Consider the following 23,088-nt stretch of genomic DNA (forward strand, 5'->3'; position numbering starts at 1 on the left):
TATAAACACACTTGCTTTGCCTCTGAATGGTCCATAATAATCTGCCCCAATTACACATATTAATCACACCACAAAGACACAACAGACCGCTAAAATACAGGCTAAGCTTTTGTTTGTATATTTTGTCAATAATCTGTTGCTAATAGCTTGTGTTTTCATACGTAGTAGGGCTATTCCAGGGTTCACAGAGGGCCTCCAGTAGACTGGGGTTTATTTCCACATCAGTACCTATCATAGGACATAAGACAGAGACACCTCTATGGTAGTAGGTTTATGTTTATAATTTAACAGCCATCCTGATTTTCATAGTTCCATTACAAACTGTCCTTTAGAAAAGCCTACAGTGAGTGTAGATTCCTTTACAGTACTGGTGTAGAAGGGTCTTCTGTCTATGTGTTACTTTCATTGGTTAAATAAAGAAGCTGCCTTGGCCTTTTGATAGGCCAGCCCTTAGGTGGGTGGAGTAGACAGAACAGACTTCTGGGAGGAAGAAGTCAGTGTGGCAGACGCCATGGCTCTCCTCTCTAAGACAGATGCTGGTTAGACTCATGCTGGTTAGCCACAGTCAAGTGGCGATACACATTAATGGAGATGGGTTAAACTAATATGTGAGAGTTAGCCAATAAGGGGCTGGAGATAATGGGCCAGGCAGTAATTTAATTAGTACAGATCTCTGTGTGATTATTTCGGGGTATAAGCTAGCTGGATACTGGGAACACAGCCAGCCCGCTTCTCACTACAACGGAGTGGCGTAAGAGTTAGCCAATAAGAGGTTAGAACTAATGGGCCAGACAGTGTTTAAATGAATACAATTTGTGTGTTGTTATTTTGGGTATAAACTAGCTGGGCAGCCGGAACAAGGGGCCCTGCTTCACTACAACAGAGTGGTGCCCAACGTGGGGCTCGAACCCATGACCCCGAGATTAAGAGTCTCACGTTCTACCAACTGAGCTAGCCGGGAGGCCAGAACAAGGGGCCCTGCTTCACTACAACACAGTACTGTGGTGACTTGAATAAGAATGGCTTCCACATATTTGAAAGCATGGCCTTCAGGGAGTGGTACTACTTGAGAGGAAGTAGGAAGCATGGCCTTGTGTCACCGGGGATGGGCTTTGAGGTTTCAAAAGCCCACGCGTGGCCCACAGCCTCTTTCTTCCTGCTGCTATGGATGCAGATGTAGAACTCTCAGCTACTCCCAGCACTGTGTCTGCCTGAACTGAATACCACCATGCTCCCCACCATGACGATAATGGGCTAAACCCCTGAAACTGTAAGCAAGCCCCAGTTAAATGCTTTCTTTTATAAGAGTTGCTGTGGTCACGGTGTCTTATCACAGCAATAGAATGCTAAGACAAGCATAGCGCCCTATAGAATCGAACCAAACAAAACTCATGGACGCTACCATCACGAAAAGGAGAGATGCTCTGTTCTTTTTAAACTGATTATAATCTGAGTCGTGTCCAGAGTCCCAGCGGAGTCGTCATGGTCTTTCAGAGATAAGCACAGCACAGAATAAATTAAGTGCAAAAAAAAAAAACCAGTGTGCTAAAAATGAGTCAAACAGGCTCGAAGAGGAGTCTGTGTCTACCTTCCAGAGGCAGTGGACTGAAAAATTCACCGGAGTCAGGGAATAGACTCCTTTGATTCCAGCTCTGCAGAAGTGTGATCTTCAGTGAGAAATCCAAACTGTCAGAGGATTTTAGTTCCTCACTTCTCAGGAAAAGGTTTGGACAAACTGATTTTCAGAATCCCTTGAAGTGTCTGACTCTGAAGAGGTAGGTTGTTATCCTCACGGTGAGATGCCTTTACAGTACTGAGGAAAATAGTATTTTGAGGTTTTCTACTTTCAGTAGCAAAGCAGGGTGCAGGTGTTGAGAAACTCCCCTTAGTTTCCAGTTTGTATGCTTACAGTCACATGTGCACCCAAAGGCCTTTCCCTAAGGAACTGATCCTTACGCTCATGTACCCTTGAAGAGGAATGTCCTTGCCATAGGAGGTTTAATGTTATTTCACTTAAATATACTCTACATATTGATGCCGATTAAGAGAAAAGCCAGGAAAAAGAGATTGAATGTTTGATTGATTTTTAATGAGAAAAAAATTAACCGTGTGAGCCATTTCTAGCTGATCACAAGAGGGAAGATGAGTGATCACACTGACTCACAGGTGCACCTTTGCTCAATGCTGTCCTCAACACAAATACTTCATTTGTCAATTCATTCTACCATTGGTCTGTCTGTCTGTCTGTCTGTCCACCCACCCATCCATCCATCCATCCATCCATCCATCCATCCATCCATCCACCTACCCATCCATCCATCCACCCACCCATCCATCCACCCACCCATCCACTCATCCATCCATCCATCCATCCATCCATCCATCCATCCATCCATCTACCCATCCATCCGCCCGTCCATCCATCCATCCATCCATCCATCCATCCATCCATCCATCCATCCATCCATCCATCCATCCAACAATCAAATCAATCCATCCATCCATCCATCCATCCATCCATCCATCCATCCATCTATCCATCCAACAATCAAATCAATCAATCCATCCATCCATCCATCCATCCATCCATCCATCCATCCACCTACCCATCCATCCGCCCATCCATCCATCCATCCATCCATCCATCCATCCATCCATCCATCCATCCATCCATCCATCCATCCATCCCTGAAGAGGTCACACAATAACACTGACTTGCATTTAAAATCCAAACTTCAAACTCCATGGATTTCTAAGAGCAACAGCACTTGAAGCAATACCCCCTCCTCCGGTAAACTTCCCGACCAAACCATACTGGCACCCACTCATTTCTCCATGCTTAAGTAACTGAAGAATCAAGGTAAATGAAGGCTAGCTAAATTGTATTTTCCACCTTTAGAGTTCCCGTAATTACATTTGCCCAATTATTCTGAAACTCACGCAGTCATTAGGTGTTGATTTGTTTATGAAGTCCACAACTGACAGCTGTTTGGGTCTCATTAGGCCCTGTTCTTATGTAAATGTCCCTCATAAAAATGAAATTAATTTTCATTGGGTAACAAATGTTCAGTTCGTATACAGTCTAGTTTCTCTGAGCAGGTGTATCCAGGAGCCATTTCCACTTGACAGTTATCCAATCGAACACCTTTTCCAAAGTTAACATACCTAGGATATTGCAGGGACCATGCTTGCTTTAATGTATTTAATTTATATTTGCATACACGTTTGAATCAAAACAGCAGAACAATGGTTTGGTCAGAAAAACAACACTGCTTCAAACCAAACTCCCTCTTTCCCCAGTAGAATGCTATTTGCAAAAACCTTGAAATAGGCATTATAGAAAAATTACCAAGGATGCTGTGTAGACTAAATAAATTTAATCCTTATGGTAGACACTTTAATCATTATATCCTCAGAAACAATGGCAATAACCAGCATAAAACTTCCTTATGTAGAAATAATATTTAGATCAACCATGAGTCAAGGGGAATAAATACTATACTGGGATGTTTGTTTTTTAAAATAACATTTCACTTTTCCCTCCTAAGGAGTCTAAAGGAAATTGGGAAAGCAGAATTTGGTTACAGGTACATGTGCTCAAAGGCACATGGCAACAAGAATAATATTTTCTTTTGTTTGAGAGTAACATATTTACAAAAGTTTTAGTTGGCATAAAAAGTAAGTTTCATATACATAACATCATGGCATTTTGCTCATATTTTCTATCTACTGCTTTCCCTATTTCTGCTTCCTGCTAGATCCCTTCCTGACCCCAAATAGGTTCCCTTCTGTTTTCATATTGTATATTCACATGTGTGTCTTACAGTACGCCACCTTTTTAATACATTGATGTGCTTTGAATCAAAATTCTATTTAACTTTCTAACATTCCATGAAGATATACTAATAAGCCTACTATAAGACAGACACTCTAATGAATGTACGGAGTCTAAGGGTCATGACATTTCTCTTCAACACTGATGAAGAGTAACCTGTTCTGAATCAGACCTGCTGGTATGGTAGTTAAGAGCACTGGTTGCTCTTCCAGAGAACCTGGGTTTGATTCCCAGAATCCACTGTCAGTATCTCCAGATCCAGAAGACCTAAGGCCATCTTCTGGCCTCTGAAGGCACCAGACACACGTGGCACAAAGACATAAAGCAGCCAAAACATTCATGCATGGAAAGACTTAAAAGGAATGGTGGCTTGGAATGTTTCTAGGGATAAAAAAAAATTTCTACAACACACAACAAAATATTACCTTAAGATAGTCATTTTAAAATCGAGTCACATATGCCAATGAGTCAAACCACTTGGTGATTTTCTTAATAATGAAAGAAATAAATTTAATTATGCAGCAACGAAGACCGAAAGCCCTGAGGAGCTTGCACTCAGAGTGATCAGTGTTTCAATTGTTTGAGGTGTTGTTTTACATATGCTTTCATTGAAATACATGCTTGGAATATCATTGAAATTAAATAAAAATCTTGATTACACTCCCAGCAGTAGACACAAAAGAGTAGAATATTAAAGAAACCAAGGACTTATTACACAAAGCATCAATAGAGAATCCTGGAAATGGCTCACAGTGGGACATATAAAAAACCACCTGTGGAAATCAAATTTCAAGCTTCTTACTCCAGCTTATTCCAGTAATGATGTACTCTACCAACAATCAAGGAGCCGTTCTCACTCAGTCCTCACCAGAAGTTACAAAGCAAATTCTGGGTTGTCACCTGTCCATTGCCTTTGGGAAGTGCCCAACTTTTATATAGAAAACCATCAGAGAAAGATTTGCTTAGTTATTTTCTCTTCATAAAAAGTGCATCGAAGGCGTATGCCTTCAATAGGAAAATACAATGCTGGTCTTGATTATGCTTTTTCTTCTACACACAAATCAGAATCTTAGATGCCCAGGGTGAGGAGCCTTTAAGATAAACTAATTACAGTCTATACATCCACAGGACTCTACCTTGAAGAGGGGGGTGGTGACAGCAAGGATCACGTGACTGGTTGAGCACTGGTGGAGTTACATTGAGAATTCAGACCTAATCTGCAGTCTGGGACTTTTTTTTGGGCAAACTTATGCTGACAAAAGGTTTTAAATATTATCCGTAACACTGAGTGAAAAAAAAAAGACACTGATATTGCAATGTTTCGACTGACCAGACTAAGATGAAAACAATGGAGTCTGCAAAAAACTATTGTAATTCTTTTCTTCCTCTTCTCGATTGTTCTTTCTTCCTTGTTTACTGAGGCTTCTTCTTCCCAAGGGATGATTTCTATTGTTACTAAAAAAATGTGACTAGAAAAAGAATGTGTGCTAAACTTTTGATATAAAGCTAGGCCTTGCAATGAGAAAATAAACTCGCCATCCGAACTACTTGGATTTCTAGATCCCTTGTGTCATTTCATTTTGAAGGTTAAATGTACAGAGGTAGGCTCATTGAGCTTTTCCACAAAAACAGAATTCTGGGGGTAAGAAGGGAGATCAGAAACGCTGGAAAAACAAATTTTCATATTTCTCATTAGCGCCAATTTCCAAAAACCTGAGTATATAAGCAAGATTAGGCTTCTGAATAGAGAGAAAGTACTCTTACTATCTGCTGAGCTCATCTTCATACTCAAGTTATGATAACATGATAAAAGCGGAAGGAACGGCTATGTTTAGGACATTGTTGCTCACCAGGTTTTCTGGGGAAGAAGAACAATAACTCTCCTCCACTGTGTGAACTCACTGGCATGGTAAATACTGGCAGATGTAAATTCTTGGCAACTTGGCATGCTGGGAAGGCACTCCTGAAAGAGATGCAGAAGTTAAACTCAGCCTCTCTTCGTCTGCTGCAGATGTCTCCTGTCCTACAGCAAGAGAAAGAGACCGTAGAGCAAGCTAAGGCCACAGTCTCAGCTACTGGCACTAGGGACCAAATTCATCATTTTTTTTTCTGTGACATTAAAAACATTTGGGAAGAAATTACAACTGAGACGGCATCATAGAATGAAACATCTTTCAGTTCTCACCACAAATAGGAATGAAGATTAATTTCGATCTATGAACCTCATTAGCATTTATAAAACTTATCCTTTGTGTTAAAATTTTGCATTTATGGAAAGGTCAGATTATAAGAGTGTGCACGGCGTCATAGGCAAAGTAGATTTATTACAAAGTTTAGATTATAGTTCTTATGTGTTTGTTTCTAAGGTCAGAAGCCAACTCATTCCTTATCTAGACAACCCCTGGTTGGGAAAAGGAGAGCTCAAAACATGCCATAGGGGAGGAAAAGCCATGCTTTCAGAGAAAGGGGGCTGGAGAAATAAGACTTGATACAGTATCCAAGAGTATCCAGTCTTGGCTTATTTCTTTTGTTTGCAATTGCTCTTTGGTATCTGATACTTCTGGGGGAGGGTGTCTCTTTGTGTTGGTTCTAACCTGATGTCAATTTTAGGTGGTATAATACGGATTAAGGAAGAAGGCAGCCATTGCAAGTGTCAGAGAAAGCATACATACCTCTTGTACAAGGTGCCATGTAAGGCCATGGTTGGCTGAGAACTCCAGCTTCACCTGGTTGTCAATGTCAGCGGTGTATTTCTGGCCACACCCCATCACCAGGCTAAACTGAATCATATAGGAGGCTCCGATCTGCATTGACTGTGTCTCCACATAGCGCATGCTTGAGGCCAGTTTAGAATCTCCTGTAAAACTGAAGGAAACAAGGTGGGAATCAGACACTTCCACAGACGGATGTATCAGAGCAGGACTGAGGTTTCATTCTGCATGCTAGGCAGTTTCCTTTGATTTATTTAAACTTTGTCAAGCTGTAGAATAGATTTCAGCCAGTCTAACAAATCCATTTGAAACAAAGAAGACCTTTAAAAATGTTAAGATGTGTGGGTTGTCAGGTGTATCTGAAATTGAGAACTTATATATTTTCATTAATTTTGGCAGCTGGAATCTACCTGAATGAAACAATTCTAAATGCAAAGATAATTTTAGAAAAACATGGTGAATATTAAATGATTATTTTTATCAGTAGTTGGTAGTAATCTCAGAACCTAATTAGAGGGACAAGGGAAAGCTTAAGTAACCTGGAATAGGCACCTGACAGAATACCCTATATTATAAATATGATAAAGATAATACAAATATATTAAACTTTGTATTATGATTAAGTTTCAATACCATCCACAAAACACTACAGAAAGACATGGACCAGAATGTTTGTTGTGGTGAAAAATTTGACAACTTACTAATTTTTTGTTTATTTTCAAAATATTTTTCATGCTCATGAATTCAATATTGAAAATGTTGTACATATTTTTAATGTTTGTGTCCAAAGTCAGTCAGATTCTCATCTTGGTTCTCAAGCAAACAAAAGCATTGTCATTTTTAGAAAAAAAAAACTCAAGGGTTTTGTAATCTGTCAGGATTAAAGTCCGGACACCTTTGCGCTTTAGTTACAGGGGTCAATGTGCGTCACCGTTGTGTCTACCGCACTTAGATTTATTTACCCAGCGGCACACTTGTGTCTTCCATTCTGAAGCAGGCCCAGTACCATTCAACAGTCCTCTCAAGCAGTGACAGACATAGCTGATGTGTCCAACGGGATTAATGAAGTTCTGTGACATATTTGACTCATTTAATATACTTCATTAATGGTCTTTTGTGGAATCCAAGAAACATGGAGTAACTGCCTTGACTTGATCCTACCAGAGATTAAAATGTTATTTAAAATGGGGGGCTGGGGTGATCACTAGGGCAAAGTGCTCGCTACGCAAGCTTGAGGACTTAAGTGTGATCTTCAGCGCCTACATACGAAGCAGCTGTGGTGGTATTGCTGTGGGGGTGGGGACGGGGCAGGTCTCAGGTTCATTAGCTGTCCATCCCAGCCTAATCAGTGGACCCAGATCTCAGAGAGACCTTGTCTCTGAAATCAAGGTGGATTCTTTTTCTGTCTCGTGTCTACACCTGCACACATGAGTGTGTATCCACCTCCTCCAAAGGCATTATTTAATAGATAAACTATTGCTCATCCGCAAGTTCGTAATGGACTTAGAATCAAGGTTATAAAATAAAAACCTTATCCAGCAATGAAAAATTACTGTTTATCAGTCTTGAACTAAAACTTTTCACTTGGCCAATGAGTATGAAAAGAAAAAAGAAAAAAATGCTCAATCTCTAGTTCAGCAGAATGTTCAGTAGAAGTCAGAGTCACTATTGCTGGCCTTGTAAATGGAGCTCAGAAGTAGAAAATGCAACAACTTGCTCATCTTTTACAATGGGGCTTATCATTTGTCGAGTCTCAGTCAAGTCCTAGGACAACAAGGCTGTGCGCAATGCCCACATTCTCTTCCTTAGATTCACGCTTACGGTAATGCTGTATAGTGGGGACAGCTGGGAAATAGGTTAAATGGAAAATGGTACTAATTGGTAAAGCCTTAATGAGAAGTCAGCATTGCTGGGCTCCAAAGTCCCTGCTTTTCAATTATTCTGAGACTGAGGGAAGCATTGCAATTCGAAATAAAGTTTCTTACAGCCATTTTATAAACCACGGACTTTCAGCTATTATAGAGTGACATTGTGATGTTAAAAAAAACATGACTTCTTTACATGATTACAACACGTAACCTTGAAAGTGTAAAATGCTAGATTAAATTTTTTAGCAATACTGGTGAAATAAAGGACATAGAACAAAACCAGCAATGAGCCACAAAGGCCGGACGATGGTGGCGCATGCCTTTAGTCCCAGCACTCGGGAGACAGAGACAGGTGGATCTCTGTGAGTTTGAGACCAGCCTGGAGCTAGTTCCAGGACAGGCTCCAAAGCCACAGAGAAACCCTGTCTCGAAAAAAACAAAAAAACCCCAAAAACAACAACAACAACAAAAAACGTATCCATATCACACCCATGGTCTTATTGGTGTCAAGGTTTTCCAACTTTAAATATTTTTTTCTTCTGTGAAAATCAAGTGCTATTTTAGCTTTAAGGGTTGTTTTTGTACTATCATTTAGGATGGTGGCTATTACTTAGCCGGTGAGGCTTCATTTCAATTAGTTTTGTGTGAAAAAGATACCCTGTCTCCTGGACATTTTCAGAGAAAAGCAAATGCAATGCCACACAGGAGGGTCTAGAAGAGACACCCGCTGAAACCTCACTTCTGCCGTGTATTTCCACCCATTTCCTGACCCCAGTATTTCTGAGAACAGTTCACTATACTTCTTTCTGTGAAGGCCCAGCGTCTTCGTCTCATGCAGACACAGACGGAGGCGCTGAGATTTACAGATGCTGTCTGTACCGCCCCTTTGCACGGTTACAAAGGGAACCATGAACTTGGCAGAGAGTAAAAGCACACCTGAGAGAGATTTCAAAGTTGCTAAGATACCAAGAAGGAAACACGTTTAAAAAGTATAAAAATAAGCATTGACAACAAGATTCTTGCTTAACACCTACGTCTATCAGCTGTTAAGTAGGTGTCCTGAGCTGTTTGTGGCAGATCGTTGTGGGCAGGCGGATGCCGCTGCCAGCCGGTCTCCTTTCTCCCCCGCCCCCACCTTCCAGCCGTGGTCACAGTGTGTGCACTAGGGTGTCCTCACCTATTAGAGGCAAGAGGAATTGATCACAGTTTCCCCTCACCCAACTCCTTCCAGAGACGGAATAGCCTGTCATACCCCTTCCCTGTTGCTCCAGCAGACTTCCTTTCTAGCCTGGAATTTTCATCTGGTGGAGACCTGTGGATGGAGTCCTTCCTGCTGAGATGAAGCACACAGAGGGTAGAGAGTACGCGACTCCAGCAGCCTTGGTCGCTCTACGGGCTCCCCAGCCCGGGTTGTCTACCCCAGGACTGCTCGTCGTCAAGGTCAAATCAGTGCCTTGACTTTTGTTTCTGCGACAGTCAATCTTGTTTTTGTTGTAACCTAGAACCGAACGCATTTCTAGCCTACGCACCCGCCGACTTCACTGAATGGGATCTGTCCTGATGCCTCAACTGGAAACAAAACAGGAGAAGAGTACAGATAGCCACACTTTAAACGCTAGCCCGTTCCTAGTCATGTGACCGTTTCTGCCTCCTGCAAGATCAGCAGAAGCCAAGGTACTTGTCTGCTGCCCCTCCCCTCCGGTGTGTCCTTATTCCTTCTGGGTTTGAGAGGAAGAGAATTTGATGGGCTGAGTCCTCTCATTTACATAACTTCTCCTCTTTGCTGCATGTTGAAGTCAAGATTTGTTCATAAAGGCAAAAATGAACTTAACTGCTTCTGTTGCAAGCACTAAAATGTAAAGAAGAACCCATGTTGGCATTTTGGGGAGAAATTCTGGGGACAGAGTACACTGGAAATCAGGGTGCTGGCTTCATTCATGACGTTGCAAACGCATCTCAAAATAAACAGCCTTTCAAAAGTGACTGTATCTGCTTACAAGACTTAATGAGAGACCGGGGATGTCTCTCTCCACTGGACAGGGCTACCTCCTTGCACCTGCACACCCAGGAGAACTTTCAGGTGCTCTGTAACAACTGTCAAAGGATAACACCCTAACGTAACTGAATCGCCACAGGTCAGCCCTTCCTTTGTGGTGGAGCTCCTTGCGTCTGCCCACCTTGCCTCTTGGGGATAGCAGGTGACCTGTCTTCAGGATCAGATTGGAAGCCTTTTCCACAGGGGAGGAAGGAGCTCCTACCTCACTCACCTAAGCAACCCCTAAGATGCAGAACTGTACTGGAATCTTGCAAAAGCAACCTACGTGTGATGCTTTGGGTTCCTAAGAGCTAGATGATCTCATCTGACCTTTGAGTCAAGACCATCTGGAACCTTAGCTGGGAAGAACAGAGAAACAGAGAGGTTGAGTTGACCCAGGGCTACACAGCCGATAAGAAGCCAGTAGCAGTATGACAGGAAGCCCGTCCAGTCGAAGACTTCCCACCATGCCATGTCAGTGTGGGAATGAGGGCACAGGAAGGCTTTTACAAAACTACAGTTATCTAAATTAGTACTCAACTCAGACGAGGTTTTGGTGACTTTGGTGCTTCTTTTCAGAGTGTGTTTTCCATCTCTGGGGGTGGGAGAGACTTCTGCATCTGAAATGTAGATGTTTTCAGCCAAAGAAAGGGAGAAGAAAATCTAGGCTGGGTTCCGAGTCGCCCAAGGGATGAGTCACTTTGGACAACATTTGTGCTTAGGAAGTCGATATGGCTGAACTCCCATTGCTATATCATGGCGGGAGATGGCAGCATTATTTCTATTTCTTAGAAACATAGACAATATTCTGCTTTTTTACCCTGCAGAGAAATGACAGAACACTGAACACCTCTCTTTCTCTCTCTCTCTCTCTCTCTCTCTCTCTCTCTCTCTCTCTCTCTCTCTTCCTTTTTTTTTTTTAAAATTCTTGTTGCATATTCCAGTCCATCGCAGGAGATGTAAGTGAATGAATCTTGGTACCATCCATCCTTTTGTCTCTAATCTTACAACCACCAAAGAGATACTTACTTGATTTGACAGATAACATTGTGGATATTGAGGGATTAAAGGTCGCCTTTGAACTCAGCTGTTGAAATAATGTTCACTATACATTATTATAATGCAAAGCAGATGCACCCTAGTGGCTGCAATTCTGTGGTGGGGAGGTGGCCACTGTTTATATCTTGCCACACATATTTCCAGAAATCTTTGCCTTAGATTTACACACACACACACACACACACACACACACACACACACACAGAGAGAGAGAGAGAGAGAGAGAGAGAGAGAGAGAGAGAGAGATACATGGGCAAAGCATTGTAATTGTCAGTGAAAGCAGCTGCTTGGCAAAGTAGTTCCATCTCTCACCATTATAACCGATGCTTATATAATATGCATTTGTGTGGGCCTTTGTGCACTTGTCCATAGTCCCTGGGATAAATTCCTAGGATTAGAACCGCTTACTAAACCAGTTCCCACCACCGGGCTGTCCTCCATCAGTAATGGCTGGTGCTGACTGTGCCATCGCAGGGTGGACAGTAGCTTCCTTCCCAGCCACTTTATGTCTGCTGTGAAGCTACAGTTTTGATTAGGAAGGACATGAAATAGATATCTGTATCTGTGTGGGGCCACGGTAGGTTTTGTTTATTTTCCCATGGCTCGGAAGTAGAGTAAACCTTTCCCTTGTTGATTTGAAAGCGTTCTCCACACATCGAGGATGTACGGTATGCCAACTATGCCAGCAGTACCACCCTGCTCCTAGCTTGATATTACAAGTTTTAACTCGCAAACAAAGCAAAAAAACTTTCTGTTTTTCCTCTTCTAAACACATGGGTAAATACTTTAAGCTGCAGAACATTTGACCCTATGGCCCTCACTTCTGGTGTCATATATTACTGGTGTCTGTTGAAATTGACTCTGATCCCAGTTCATAACCAGCAAATGCCCAATGGCCCCTTGAAAGAGGCACAGCACTTTTTACTTGTAGAATATAATTTTCAAAAGCTTTGCCTGTTCGTTACCTCTTTATATTATTTATCTAGGGCCTCACTTCTTTTGTGTGACTTTGAAAGCAAAGCATTGGTATTAAAAACACACTGAAATGTGGAAATTATAAATTTCCTTTGTAATTCTGGCAAGTTTTGCATGACAGCCACCTCTCTGTGGTCCACGGTATGCGGGGGGGGGGGCATCTCTGTGGTTCATGGTGTGTGAGGGTCACTTCCCTGTGGTCTGTGGTGTGCAGTGGCCACCTCTGTGGTCCATGGTGTGTGGTAGTCACCTCTTTGTGGTCTGTGGTTATGCAGGGCCACCTCTCTGTGGTCTGTGGTATGCGGGGACCACCTCTGTGGTTCGTGGTGTGTGGTAGTCGCCTCTCTGTGGTCTGTGGTATGCAGTGGCCACCTCTGTGGTCTATGGTGTGCGGGGGCCACCTCTCTGTGGTCTACAGTGAGTGGTGGCCCTTTCTGTCTACATCCTTCCCTTCCCACCACAGTGCCGCTGTCATTGTCTCTAGGAAGACCATGGGTTGCCAAGATCCTGCCCTCCCAGCTCTAACACCACATCCTTTCCTTGAGAAGTTCACAGTTCATTCGTGTTTAAGGCTCCAGCAGCGGTGTGTGTATGTGTGACTTACATCACCGAGTGTTAAACACGTTGGCTTAAGATGCCATCATCATACAGCGAACTGGTTTGTTAATACTTCTGGCTTCTTCACTACAGTCTCCCAACCAGCTTCTCAAAACTGGGCTTGTTATCTAAGCAGGATATTTCTGAACATTATATTTATTTTTGACATTTAAAAAAGCTGATTTCATTAGAGCAAACCTGGAAGATCTTTTCAGAATGCATTTTGTCACATTCAATGGGCCATTTGCGAAGTCTGCGGGTTTCTCAGTGGCTAACTCCCCCTCCTTGTTTGTCTCGTTGAGATTTCAGGGTTATTTTGGCAATTAAAGCTATTTTGGGGTACAAGTGTTCCTAGCACCTGCTTCAGGCTTTTTTTTTAAAGGCATTTTGTCCTAAGCACCTGCTTTTCTTTTCTCGTCTTCATATTTCAGGAGGAAGTAAATGAAGTTTTCATTCCACAGTGTCTTCATTCCTATGCTCGCTCTCTCTCTCTCTCTCTCTCTCTCTCTCTCTCTCTCTCTCAGTGTGGAAATTTCTCTACAGTTCTTAAAGCCAGGAACAGACTCTTACGCTAAGCTGGAGACACACTCCAGACAATAAGAAGCATAGCTCGAGCTACTTGGCTGCTGTTTAATGAGCTTTTAGGGAGAAGGACTTCTCTTTGAAAACTACCGAGCACAAACTTTAGCATTACCTCCTTCACCAGAAGGACAGGATAACTTCAGATTACAGAAGACAGAAGAAGGGGGGTCAGGACTCCAGAGAGAGAAAGGCTGACAGTCAGTGTAAACAGCGGCTGTGGTCACATGACACTCTCTTCTGAACAAGTCGCAGGAACTTACAGCAGATGCTGTGGGAAGACTGGAGCCACAGGAAGGGACTCTTCTCGCCTCCTTTAGTTGTTCCACGTCCCATCTGTGGCCACTCACCCTCCTGTGTCTCCTGGGGTCTAAGGACAGCTCACCCAGCTTCTAGATAATCTCACTCATTTTCAAAGCTACAGACTAGTTGGCATAAAATGGTTTCGAAGTCGTTGGTCATTTTTTAGTCTGTGAGACTTCCTTCCTTCCTTCCTTCCTTCCTTCCTTCCTTCCTTCCTTCCTTCCTTCCTTCCTTCCTTCCTTCCTTCCTCCTTCCCGTCTCACAGCATCTTCTGAAGGAAATGTTCAGCAGTTGGAGTAAACTGTAGCAGAGGAAGGCAGGTGATGGCTTGTGTTCCCAGAGAGGAGATGTCTGATGGACGAGGGCAGGTAGTTTCTTCTAACCCTCAGTGTAAATCCTTTATTTGTGTGTGTGTGTGTGTGGTGTGTGTGTGTGGTATTAATATATTTGGGTAATGAGCCTTTAGATTAGTAAGTGTTGGAGGACCTTTTTCCACTACAGATTTATCTATAGTATGTGGGAAATGTCTTAGTTCTGAGCAGTAATAAAGAAATGAGGAGTGTTCATCATTTTCCTGAAGCTTCTTTGGGGGTTCCCCCAGGTTTGCCCCGGAAGAATCATGCAGACACTACCACTTTCTCACTCCTGAGCATAGGTCCTAGGATGGAGAATATATGTGCATGCGTATGCAATACTAACTAAGAGTGGTCCAGACTATCAGGATGTACGCGTTGAAAACAACTGGGAAAGCGATAGGGTAAACTCTTCGTGAGTTGGTTCGACTAGGTGTTTATTTCAGTCTAGCGTACGAACATCCGAGAGCCAATTGGCATGGACATCAACTTCCCAGGTCCACATTTAACCCTTTAACACACTTTCCTGTCAGCACACTCCCAGTTCCTCACTGTCTCCATGCGCTTCATTTCAGAAAGGACTGCGCTGGTCTGCCTGCCCTGCTGAGGGCGCAGCCTGGAGGAGAGGAGGAAATACACGAGAGAGCCCTGACATTCTCTTCATTTCAGAAAGGACTGCGCTGGTCTGCCTGCCCTGGCTGAGGGCGCAGCCTCGAGGAGAGGAGGAAATACACGAAGGAGCCCTGACATTCTCTTTTCCCTAGCTGTGTTGGGCCACACACACTGTTCAGAGAATACTGGAGCGGGGACGTCCAAAGTCTTCCTTTACTTGTGGCAACTCCACAAAGGATCCTCAGTACTAGTTTCCTTATAACCCGAGGAATCAGGGGTGCTTAAAGTCTCAGCTAAGTCCCGATGAGACCTCTCCTTTGTCCATGTTTACCAACAACACAGTCCTACATTAGTGACAAGCCCTCTCTTTGATTAGTCTTATACAGACCAACACAATGGAATAAAGGAAGGGAAATTTTTCTGTGGGAAAGACTCAACTTCCAGTAAACACATTTAAAAATAATGAAGATAAAAAAATGAGATGTAGATGTCATTTATAAGAATGTATGATCCGATGCTTCTGAGCTATGTGTCCAATTCTCTCTCTGTCTGTCTGTGTGTGTCTCCCTCTGGTCTGACTTTCCTACACATCCATGAGGACTAGTTTGCACAAACAGCTCTGTTGGTGGCTCTCTAGGTCAGCGGGGAAAATCTTGCTGTTTATCCAGGCTACAAGTCATTGTTATTTCTAGAAGGTTCTTAAAGACTAGGAATGATTCAACAGTAAGTTAGTCTCTCACATACATATCTAAGAATTTCAATTATTATTCCATTCTGCAGATAGTACATGATTATTATATAATAATAAATTACTGGTTTTTCTCTCTGTGAATGGTCATGGCAAAGGCATTGTTATTTGTTTATCCATTGCAGATGCTGTAAAAACACTTACTGTAAGATTAGAGGTTAAACTCAGGGTCTTACGCATGGTGGGCAAATGCTCTTCCACTGAGCTGTACATCCCCAGCCCTACTTATTTGTATTAAAACATTTATTTTTGCTTCTACTGATGTGCATGTCTCTCTGTGTGTATGCGCATGTCTCTCTGTGTGTATGCGCATGTCTCTCTGTGTGTATGCGCATGTCTCTCTGTGTGTATGCGCATGTCTCTGTGTGTATGCGCATGTCTCTCTGTGTGTATGCGCATGTCTCTGTGTGTATGCGCATGTCTCTCTGTGTGTATGCGCATGTCTCTCTGTGTGTGTATGCGCATGTCTCTCTGTGTGTATGCGCATGTCTCTGTGTGTATGCGCATGTCTCTCTGTGTGTATGCGCATGTCTCTGTGTGTGTATGCGCATGTCTCTCTGTGTGTATGCGCATGTCTCTGTGTGTGTATGCGCATGTCTCTCTGTGTGTATGCGCATGTCTCTGTGTGTGTATGCACATGTCTCTCTGTGTGTATGCGCATGTCTCTCTGTGTGTATGCGCATGTCTCTCTGTGTGTATGCATGTCTCTCTGTGTGTATGCGCATGTCTCTCTGTGTATGCGCATGTCTCTCTGTGTGTATGCGCATGTCTCTCTGTGTGCATGTCTCTCTGTGTGTATGCGCATGTCTCTCTGTGTGTATGCGCATGTCTCTCTGTGTGTATGCGCATGTCTCTCTGTGTGCATGTCTCTCTGTGTGTATGCACACGTCTCTCTGTGTGTATGCGCATGTCTCTCTGTGTATGCGCATGTCTCTCTGTGTGTATGTGCATGTCTCTCTCTGTGTGTATGCGCATGTCTCTCTGTGTGTATGTGCACGTGTGTGCAGGCTCCCATTGAGACCAGAGCAGGATGGCAGAAACTCGAGGGGATGAGTCACCACCATGGGTGCTGAGAACCTAATCCGGGTCTTTTGGAAGATCCGCAAGTGCTCTTAACCTCTGAATCATCTCTCTAATCTTTTTTGTCTTTTCTTCTTCTGAGATCAGGTTTCACGATATTTCCTAACCCTGCGAGAATTCGTGGCCCCAAGCAAATTTCCTACCTCAACATGCTAAGTGTCTTGGCATACAAATGCACACTCCTAGGCCTGCTCAATGGACCTCATTCAATTTATGAGACAGATAGGTAGCTAGCATCCTCTTCAGCCCTGGAGTTTTGCCCCTGTGGTTCTTGCTTTCAATAAATACACAAGTCTTGTCCATACTAATAGAGCTCTCCCACGAGATGGTAATAAAGTTTTGGGTGTCCTGAACATACGTGTTACTTGTCGGTTCCTTTGAATGGGACCACCTACCCATCCTAAAGCTGTTATCTTAGATCTCCAGTTTTCAGGGGTGACGGTGCTACCAGGTGCTCATGGGAAAGCTGAGTTTCCAAGGGTGTCCTCTCATATCAACCAACACACAGTGCCGCCCCTCCCCCCCCCCCGTAGCTTCCGCCATTCCTACCTTAATTTTAATTCCTTCCTGTTGGTCTTTCATTCTTTTCCAATCAAATGTTAAAAATTTCTCTTTCTAAAACCTAAACCTAACATAACAAGAGCTCACGATGTACTTATTTAAAGAATAAGAACGCTTCAATTAGAAATAAATAAAACAATAGTCACGATGTAGGGTTAAGCCAGCCCCTTAAGGGGCGGGCTTGCCTCGGGCGAATGTTTACTTATAAATTGGGCGAGTGGGAGCCCGAGCACGTGTGCGCGCGCCCCTTCCTGCTTCCTGTTCTCCGCGGGAAAACCGTGATAATGTAAGTCTAATTTCCCCATTAAAGCTGTGTATATATTCTTTACAATTTGCTTGCGTTCATTTATGCCGTTACACACAATGAAGACCGAGTACACTTGGATCTTTCATGCCTATGAAGTACGTAGGTGTCTCTTTCAACATTTCCATAAGTCACACACAGTCTTAATTCTTCTTTTTAATTAAATCTTCTTTTCTTTAAATGCCATCAACGATCTGCAAAGGACAGATTTCCTTATCTCAGGCTAATGTTTGCTTTAATCGTCACCAGCCACAGTAGTTTCTCCATCTTTGTCCTGCAGGTGTGCTGTTGTCAGGGCCTCTTAGGATGGGAGTGCTAGGGAGCAGGTGATAGGAAGTGGGGAATGGGATGGCAGGGAGGGAGTTCCGACCAGTGGTCCGGCTCCCACGGGTCTGGAAAGCACTACTCAAGTTGCCAAAGGGTGGAAACTGTTCTGCCCAGCTGCAACACCTAAGGGCCACAGAAAGGACCAGATGGCAAAGAGAGTGCAGTAAGTGCTAGTCAAATGTCAAGAGGCAACCAACAGCTGTCTAGCTGGACGTAACGCCCACTCAACAGGAGGGAAATCGTGCCAGGGACTAGGAACCTAGCCGGCTTTGGGGCGATGGCCGTCAGGGACTCTGGAAAAGATTCCACAACCATCACTTTGCTAGACCGGAATAATTCCTTACTACATGCTAAGTCAACATCTTAACCACACCACAGGTAAGCGGAGTACACACCTCTCACCAAAGAAGCTGCCACAAAAACAGAGACTACCCCAGAGAACCACGAGGACACACAGTGCAGGGATCAACAGCTCATGGGGGGTCTAGCTCCAACAGGTACGTCTATGGCTCCTTCATCTGTGACCCCGGGGAACATCTCGGAGGAGAGGATGGAAAGACTGCAAGAGCCAGAACACACCGTCTCCCCTGGGAATGCCTACATAAGCAGGGCCAGAACAATGGCATTATTAATGGAAATGCTAATGTAGGGGGGATTTTCATGGGGTCCCCTAAACAAAATTCTCCAGGTAACCTGTGACTCTGGGAGAAGGAGAGTTAGCCTTTCCAGGCATGAACTCCTTTATTGGCTGTCCAATGCAGAGTAGTCAGCCCTGAAGCTGTACACACACACACACACTCACACACACACACACACACACACACACACACACGCGTGCACGCACACACAACCCCAGCAGCTTATATTTATATATTTGTACACACACACACACACACACATATACATTCAATATATGTAAGTAACAATAATAATAAAAGAAAAAGAAGTTATCAACTCCAGCAGGGCCCCGAGAAGGGTTTGAGAGAGGGCAACAGGAGGGCCTGGGAGGGAGAGAGGAAGGGTAAATGTGATGTGATTCTATTTCAACTGAAAACCTGTTTTAAAAAAAATATTTATATGTAGCATGAACAATAAAAACCCAGAGACAGAAATTGAGGTTCAACCCAGAAAAGCAAAATAGCCAAGCCACTAGAGACATCTTACCTCTACCAAAGCAGGCCGACTGCATTCTAAGCAGACTAAGCCTCTCTCTCCCCCTATTTAGGGATCCAGGGCGGCTCCCTAGCGCTGGGATTAAAGGTGAGGCACCACCACCTGGATTTATTTCTGCTTTGATCTTGTGTAGACCAGGCTGGCCTTGAACTCATAGAGATCCACCTGCCTCTGTCTCCAAAATCCTGGGATTAAGGGTGTGAGCCACCCGGTCTGACCTCTACTGTCTTTAGCTTTGCCTCTGGTCTTCAGGCAAGATTTATTTATCAAAATATAAATAATATATACCATTACATTTATAAGATATTTCAAAATTATTTTAAAAATCTAAAACGGATACAGATTCAATGAATAGAAGGAAAGCATTGCCAAGAGTCAGAAGCAATGTCTTTCCCTACTGGGAAAAAAAGTGCTTTAGCATGGCGTACTCTAAGTGATTCACAGCATATTAACTATAGTTCTAATGAAAAAGCGATTGTCCAAGCATTCCCTGGAGAACCGCCTTGGTAACAACAGTCCACGCTCATGGACAGTCACGGGTCTGAAATGAGAACTAAATGAACACACAGCTGGGAAGAGCCAACAATCATTAATCTAACACCAGTCTTTCAGTGCAGGCCATGTCCACATTTCCCCCGAGAGGAACGAGGTCATCACAGGGTAGAGGCCATGCTTTCAAATACATTTAAAGAATTTTTACTTAATAAGATAACACGCTGCCAAGATGCTACATGAAAAAATGACTGTTCCTGTTAAGGACTAGTGAGGCGGGGGAATAATACACAGTTTGCAATATCATGTCTCTAATTTCTATATTGTAACAAGTGTTTCTGAAAAACATGGCCAAACAAGTTTGCATCCCATTTGAGACAACGTCTTCCTCCATAGCAGAACATAGAGACAGCGTCATTAAGAAGAGTTTTATTTTAACTCACTGACTAGGAAAATGGGGGCATTTTGAGAGCATCCATGTTGCTTCAATTTAATGAGCAGTAAGCATTTTTTTTTCATGTCTTTTTAAAAATTGTTAATGTGTTTTTCCGGTCTCATTACCACCGACAGTGTCTCCTCTGATGTCTCACGGCCAAGACAACTCCGGTTTGTTTTAGAGAACAGCAGAAAGTCAAGCTGATTGCTCACAAGCTGTGGTTAATAAAACTCCTACAGGGCCGCTCAGGGTGCCCACTGGGTGAGCACGATTATTTGTATTTTCTTCTGGTTTTCTAGAATTACTGTGATTGTATTTTCATAAAGTAAATGAATCTCCACAAATGAAGGCTGCGGTGGGTTGAGACTATTCATCAGACTTGTGTGAAAGGGTATTGTTCACAGGATCTGTTCAAAGCCCAGACATTAAAATGCAGTTTGCTTGCATTCAACTCAAACGTTAAGTTAAAACGCTCAGCAACTCTGGAGTTTATCTGAGCAGATGTTAAGTTTTCATGAAAATAAACAAGATATAGGACTTGCATTCTTGATACGACTCTTTGTTACAGCTAAGTGCTGAAAAAATCTTACTACACAATCTTGGGAGATGTCGTTTGTGGTACGTGACTAATCCAAATCACTCTTAGTTCAGGCCACTCAAACTTCAAAAGCAGAAACTTCTAACAAATCTCATTTTAGTCTGTATCTCCTATCTTCCTCTTTTCCTCTTTTATTTTATTTGAGCTTTTGGAGCTATAGGCTTGGGAATCACACACACACACACACACACACACACACACCTCACACACAAGCATCCGAGGCTATCAACTAGAACATGGTGAACTGTCTCTAGTTGTTTGAGCAGACATTTCCTTGTGTCTAGTCTGACACGCTTCGAGCAAAAGTGAACAGCTGTACTTCCTTTCCATTAGCTGCCATTTTCACGCTAGAATTTCAGCCCGCTGGGTGAGACGTGACTGCACACGCGCAGCCCCAATCAAAGGTAATTCTCTGTGCAATGGCGTGTAAAACTTACCTCTAATTATGATAAGGTTCCTGATGGGTCATTTATGGCACACTCTCTAGAGGCAACAGCAATGATTAGGAGGAAATTAAACGGGCCTGATCATGACTCAATAGAAATTAAAAGTCTCTTGGGAAGTCGTTCCTTGCTCATGCTTAGAGTTTAAAAGGAACCTAGAAATGGACAGTGGGCATAATAGTGAAGGCTGTGGGATCATTTAGACACAAGTCTTAATCTGGAAATCTCTTAAGATCTAGAAGACACTCTAATGTCTCTGAACATAGTTGGCTTCTGTTCTTGACACATGTTCGTCTTCTCAACATGTGTGTTCCACCACCACCACCATCTTTCCTTCTGATCCTTGAACATGCCTCTGTCATTCTTATCTTGGCATCCTTTTCTATAGAATTATCAGTAGCCGGATTTCTCTTCCTGTGGATTTCCATATGGCTGGGATTTCCTTGTTTTTCTACTTGCCAGTTGGTGAGACACATCATGTCTGCCTTCTCAGATTCTCAAAGGGAAACTGTCTCTGAAGCCCTTGCCCCATCTTATGTAAGCAGCCTAGGCTGGCCCGGAACCCCTTGTACACAGCTGAGGATGGTCTTGAACTTGATCCCCGTGCTCCCCGCTCTCAAGGGCTAGGACTTAGCTCTGCGTGCTTTAGCAGGCTCTAAGGCAGTCTCTTCTGAGGGCCAGTGGGGCCTCCCTGCTAAGTCATTAGCTCCTTGTACTTGTTAGTTACCACTGGATCATCCTTAGTGGTCTTAATGAAGTACGAATTATATTTAAAATTATTTACTTACTGTTTGTTATATACTTAGATCTGTTAAGTGACCATTGGAAGGAGAATCTAAAAATAACTATCTTAATTATGATTTCCCCAATATTGAACCTCCACCAATGTCACCAACTAGATAAGCCAATATTATTTGAAAAAAGGTATTAAAGGAACACGTAAGTTAATCAATCTGCATGATAAGCTTCTTGAACTTTACATATGATGTCATGTAAACAAAACTCCTTGCATGAATATTAACAAACCAGTCACTAATGTATTTTATGTATACGTGCACTCTGTCTACATGTATATCCGCATTCCAGAAGAGGGCATCAGATATCACTATAGATGGTTCTGTTTTACCAGGTGGGTGCTGGGAATTGAACTCATGACCTCTGAAAGAACAGCCAGCGCTCTTAACCTCTGAGCAATCTCTCCACTACCAGTACCAATTTTTTTTAAATGTACCACGTTCCATCAGTATTTCTGAACAGACTAAGCACAGAATGGACTCAAAGTTTATCCATGCATTCTGCTTACTAACGTAAATTGTAACAAGGATCCTTACCAAAGTGTCCAGTCATGACCGCAGTACGGCTGAACGTTCCCAAGGTAGAATCCCAGAGACTGAGTGACCTCCACCAGATTGGTAAAGTCAAGACTGATGCTGTCGAACAGGACAGAGGCCATGACAATCTCGTCGATGGCCCAGACGTCTTCTCCTTGGGAAGAGTGGTAGGGTTGCCACCATCTGAACTGGATCCCAAACTGTCTCGCGTCATCTGGTAATTCTACAGAGATTATCCTGAAGGGAAAAAAGTTAGAATTCAGGTCTCTTGCTGTCTTAAATATTTATACTACAAACCCGACTTCCAAGCCAAATAAGTAGTCAAATAAATTGAATTATTTAAAACTCTAATCTCCAAGATTGGATATACTAAAACAATTAGGATAGTTGGACCCCCACCAAACTATGGCATAACAATGATTCAACCATGTACATTCTTCTGAGATACCTGGTTTGATGCACTTTTCTAACAGCGTCTTCAAATTGTATCAAAAAAAATGTGATTGTGTTTTCATTCATGGGTTCTCAAGGAAGCTGACTCCATTAAACACAGGTGTCAAAGGGACAAAGTGGTCGTTTGAGTAGCCTGTTCCACGCCACAGGTGTGAGGCAGAGGGGAGCAAACTGCTCTCTTGGTCCTCCGAGTTAGCCAGTGTGGACACAGGTCA

General features: G+C 43.0%; 1 protein-coding gene across 3 annotated transcripts in view; it reads right to left on the minus strand.

The window, feature by feature from the left end:
- Positions 1-23,088, minus strand: part of Reln (reelin) — a 426,015-nt gene that overhangs the window by 110,011 nt on the left and 292,916 nt on the right. For all 3 annotated transcript variants that reach the window (XM_075956443.1, XM_075956444.1, XM_075956442.1), the window contains exons 20-22: positions 22,421-22,657; positions 6,508-6,700; positions 5,686-5,798 (exon numbers count right to left, since the gene is read on the minus strand). In XM_075956443.1, coding sequence (XP_075812558.1) covers positions 5,686-5,798; positions 6,508-6,700; positions 22,421-22,657 — 543 coding nt within the window. The remainder of the gene's footprint in view (positions 1-5,685; positions 5,799-6,507; positions 6,701-22,420; positions 22,658-23,088) is intronic.

The sequence above is a fragment of the Microtus pennsylvanicus genome, chromosome 22 (genome assembly GCF_037038515.1).
Source record: "Microtus pennsylvanicus isolate mMicPen1 chromosome 22, mMicPen1.hap1, whole genome shotgun sequence".
Taxonomy (NCBI): Eukaryota; Metazoa; Chordata; class Mammalia; order Rodentia; family Cricetidae; genus Microtus; species Microtus pennsylvanicus.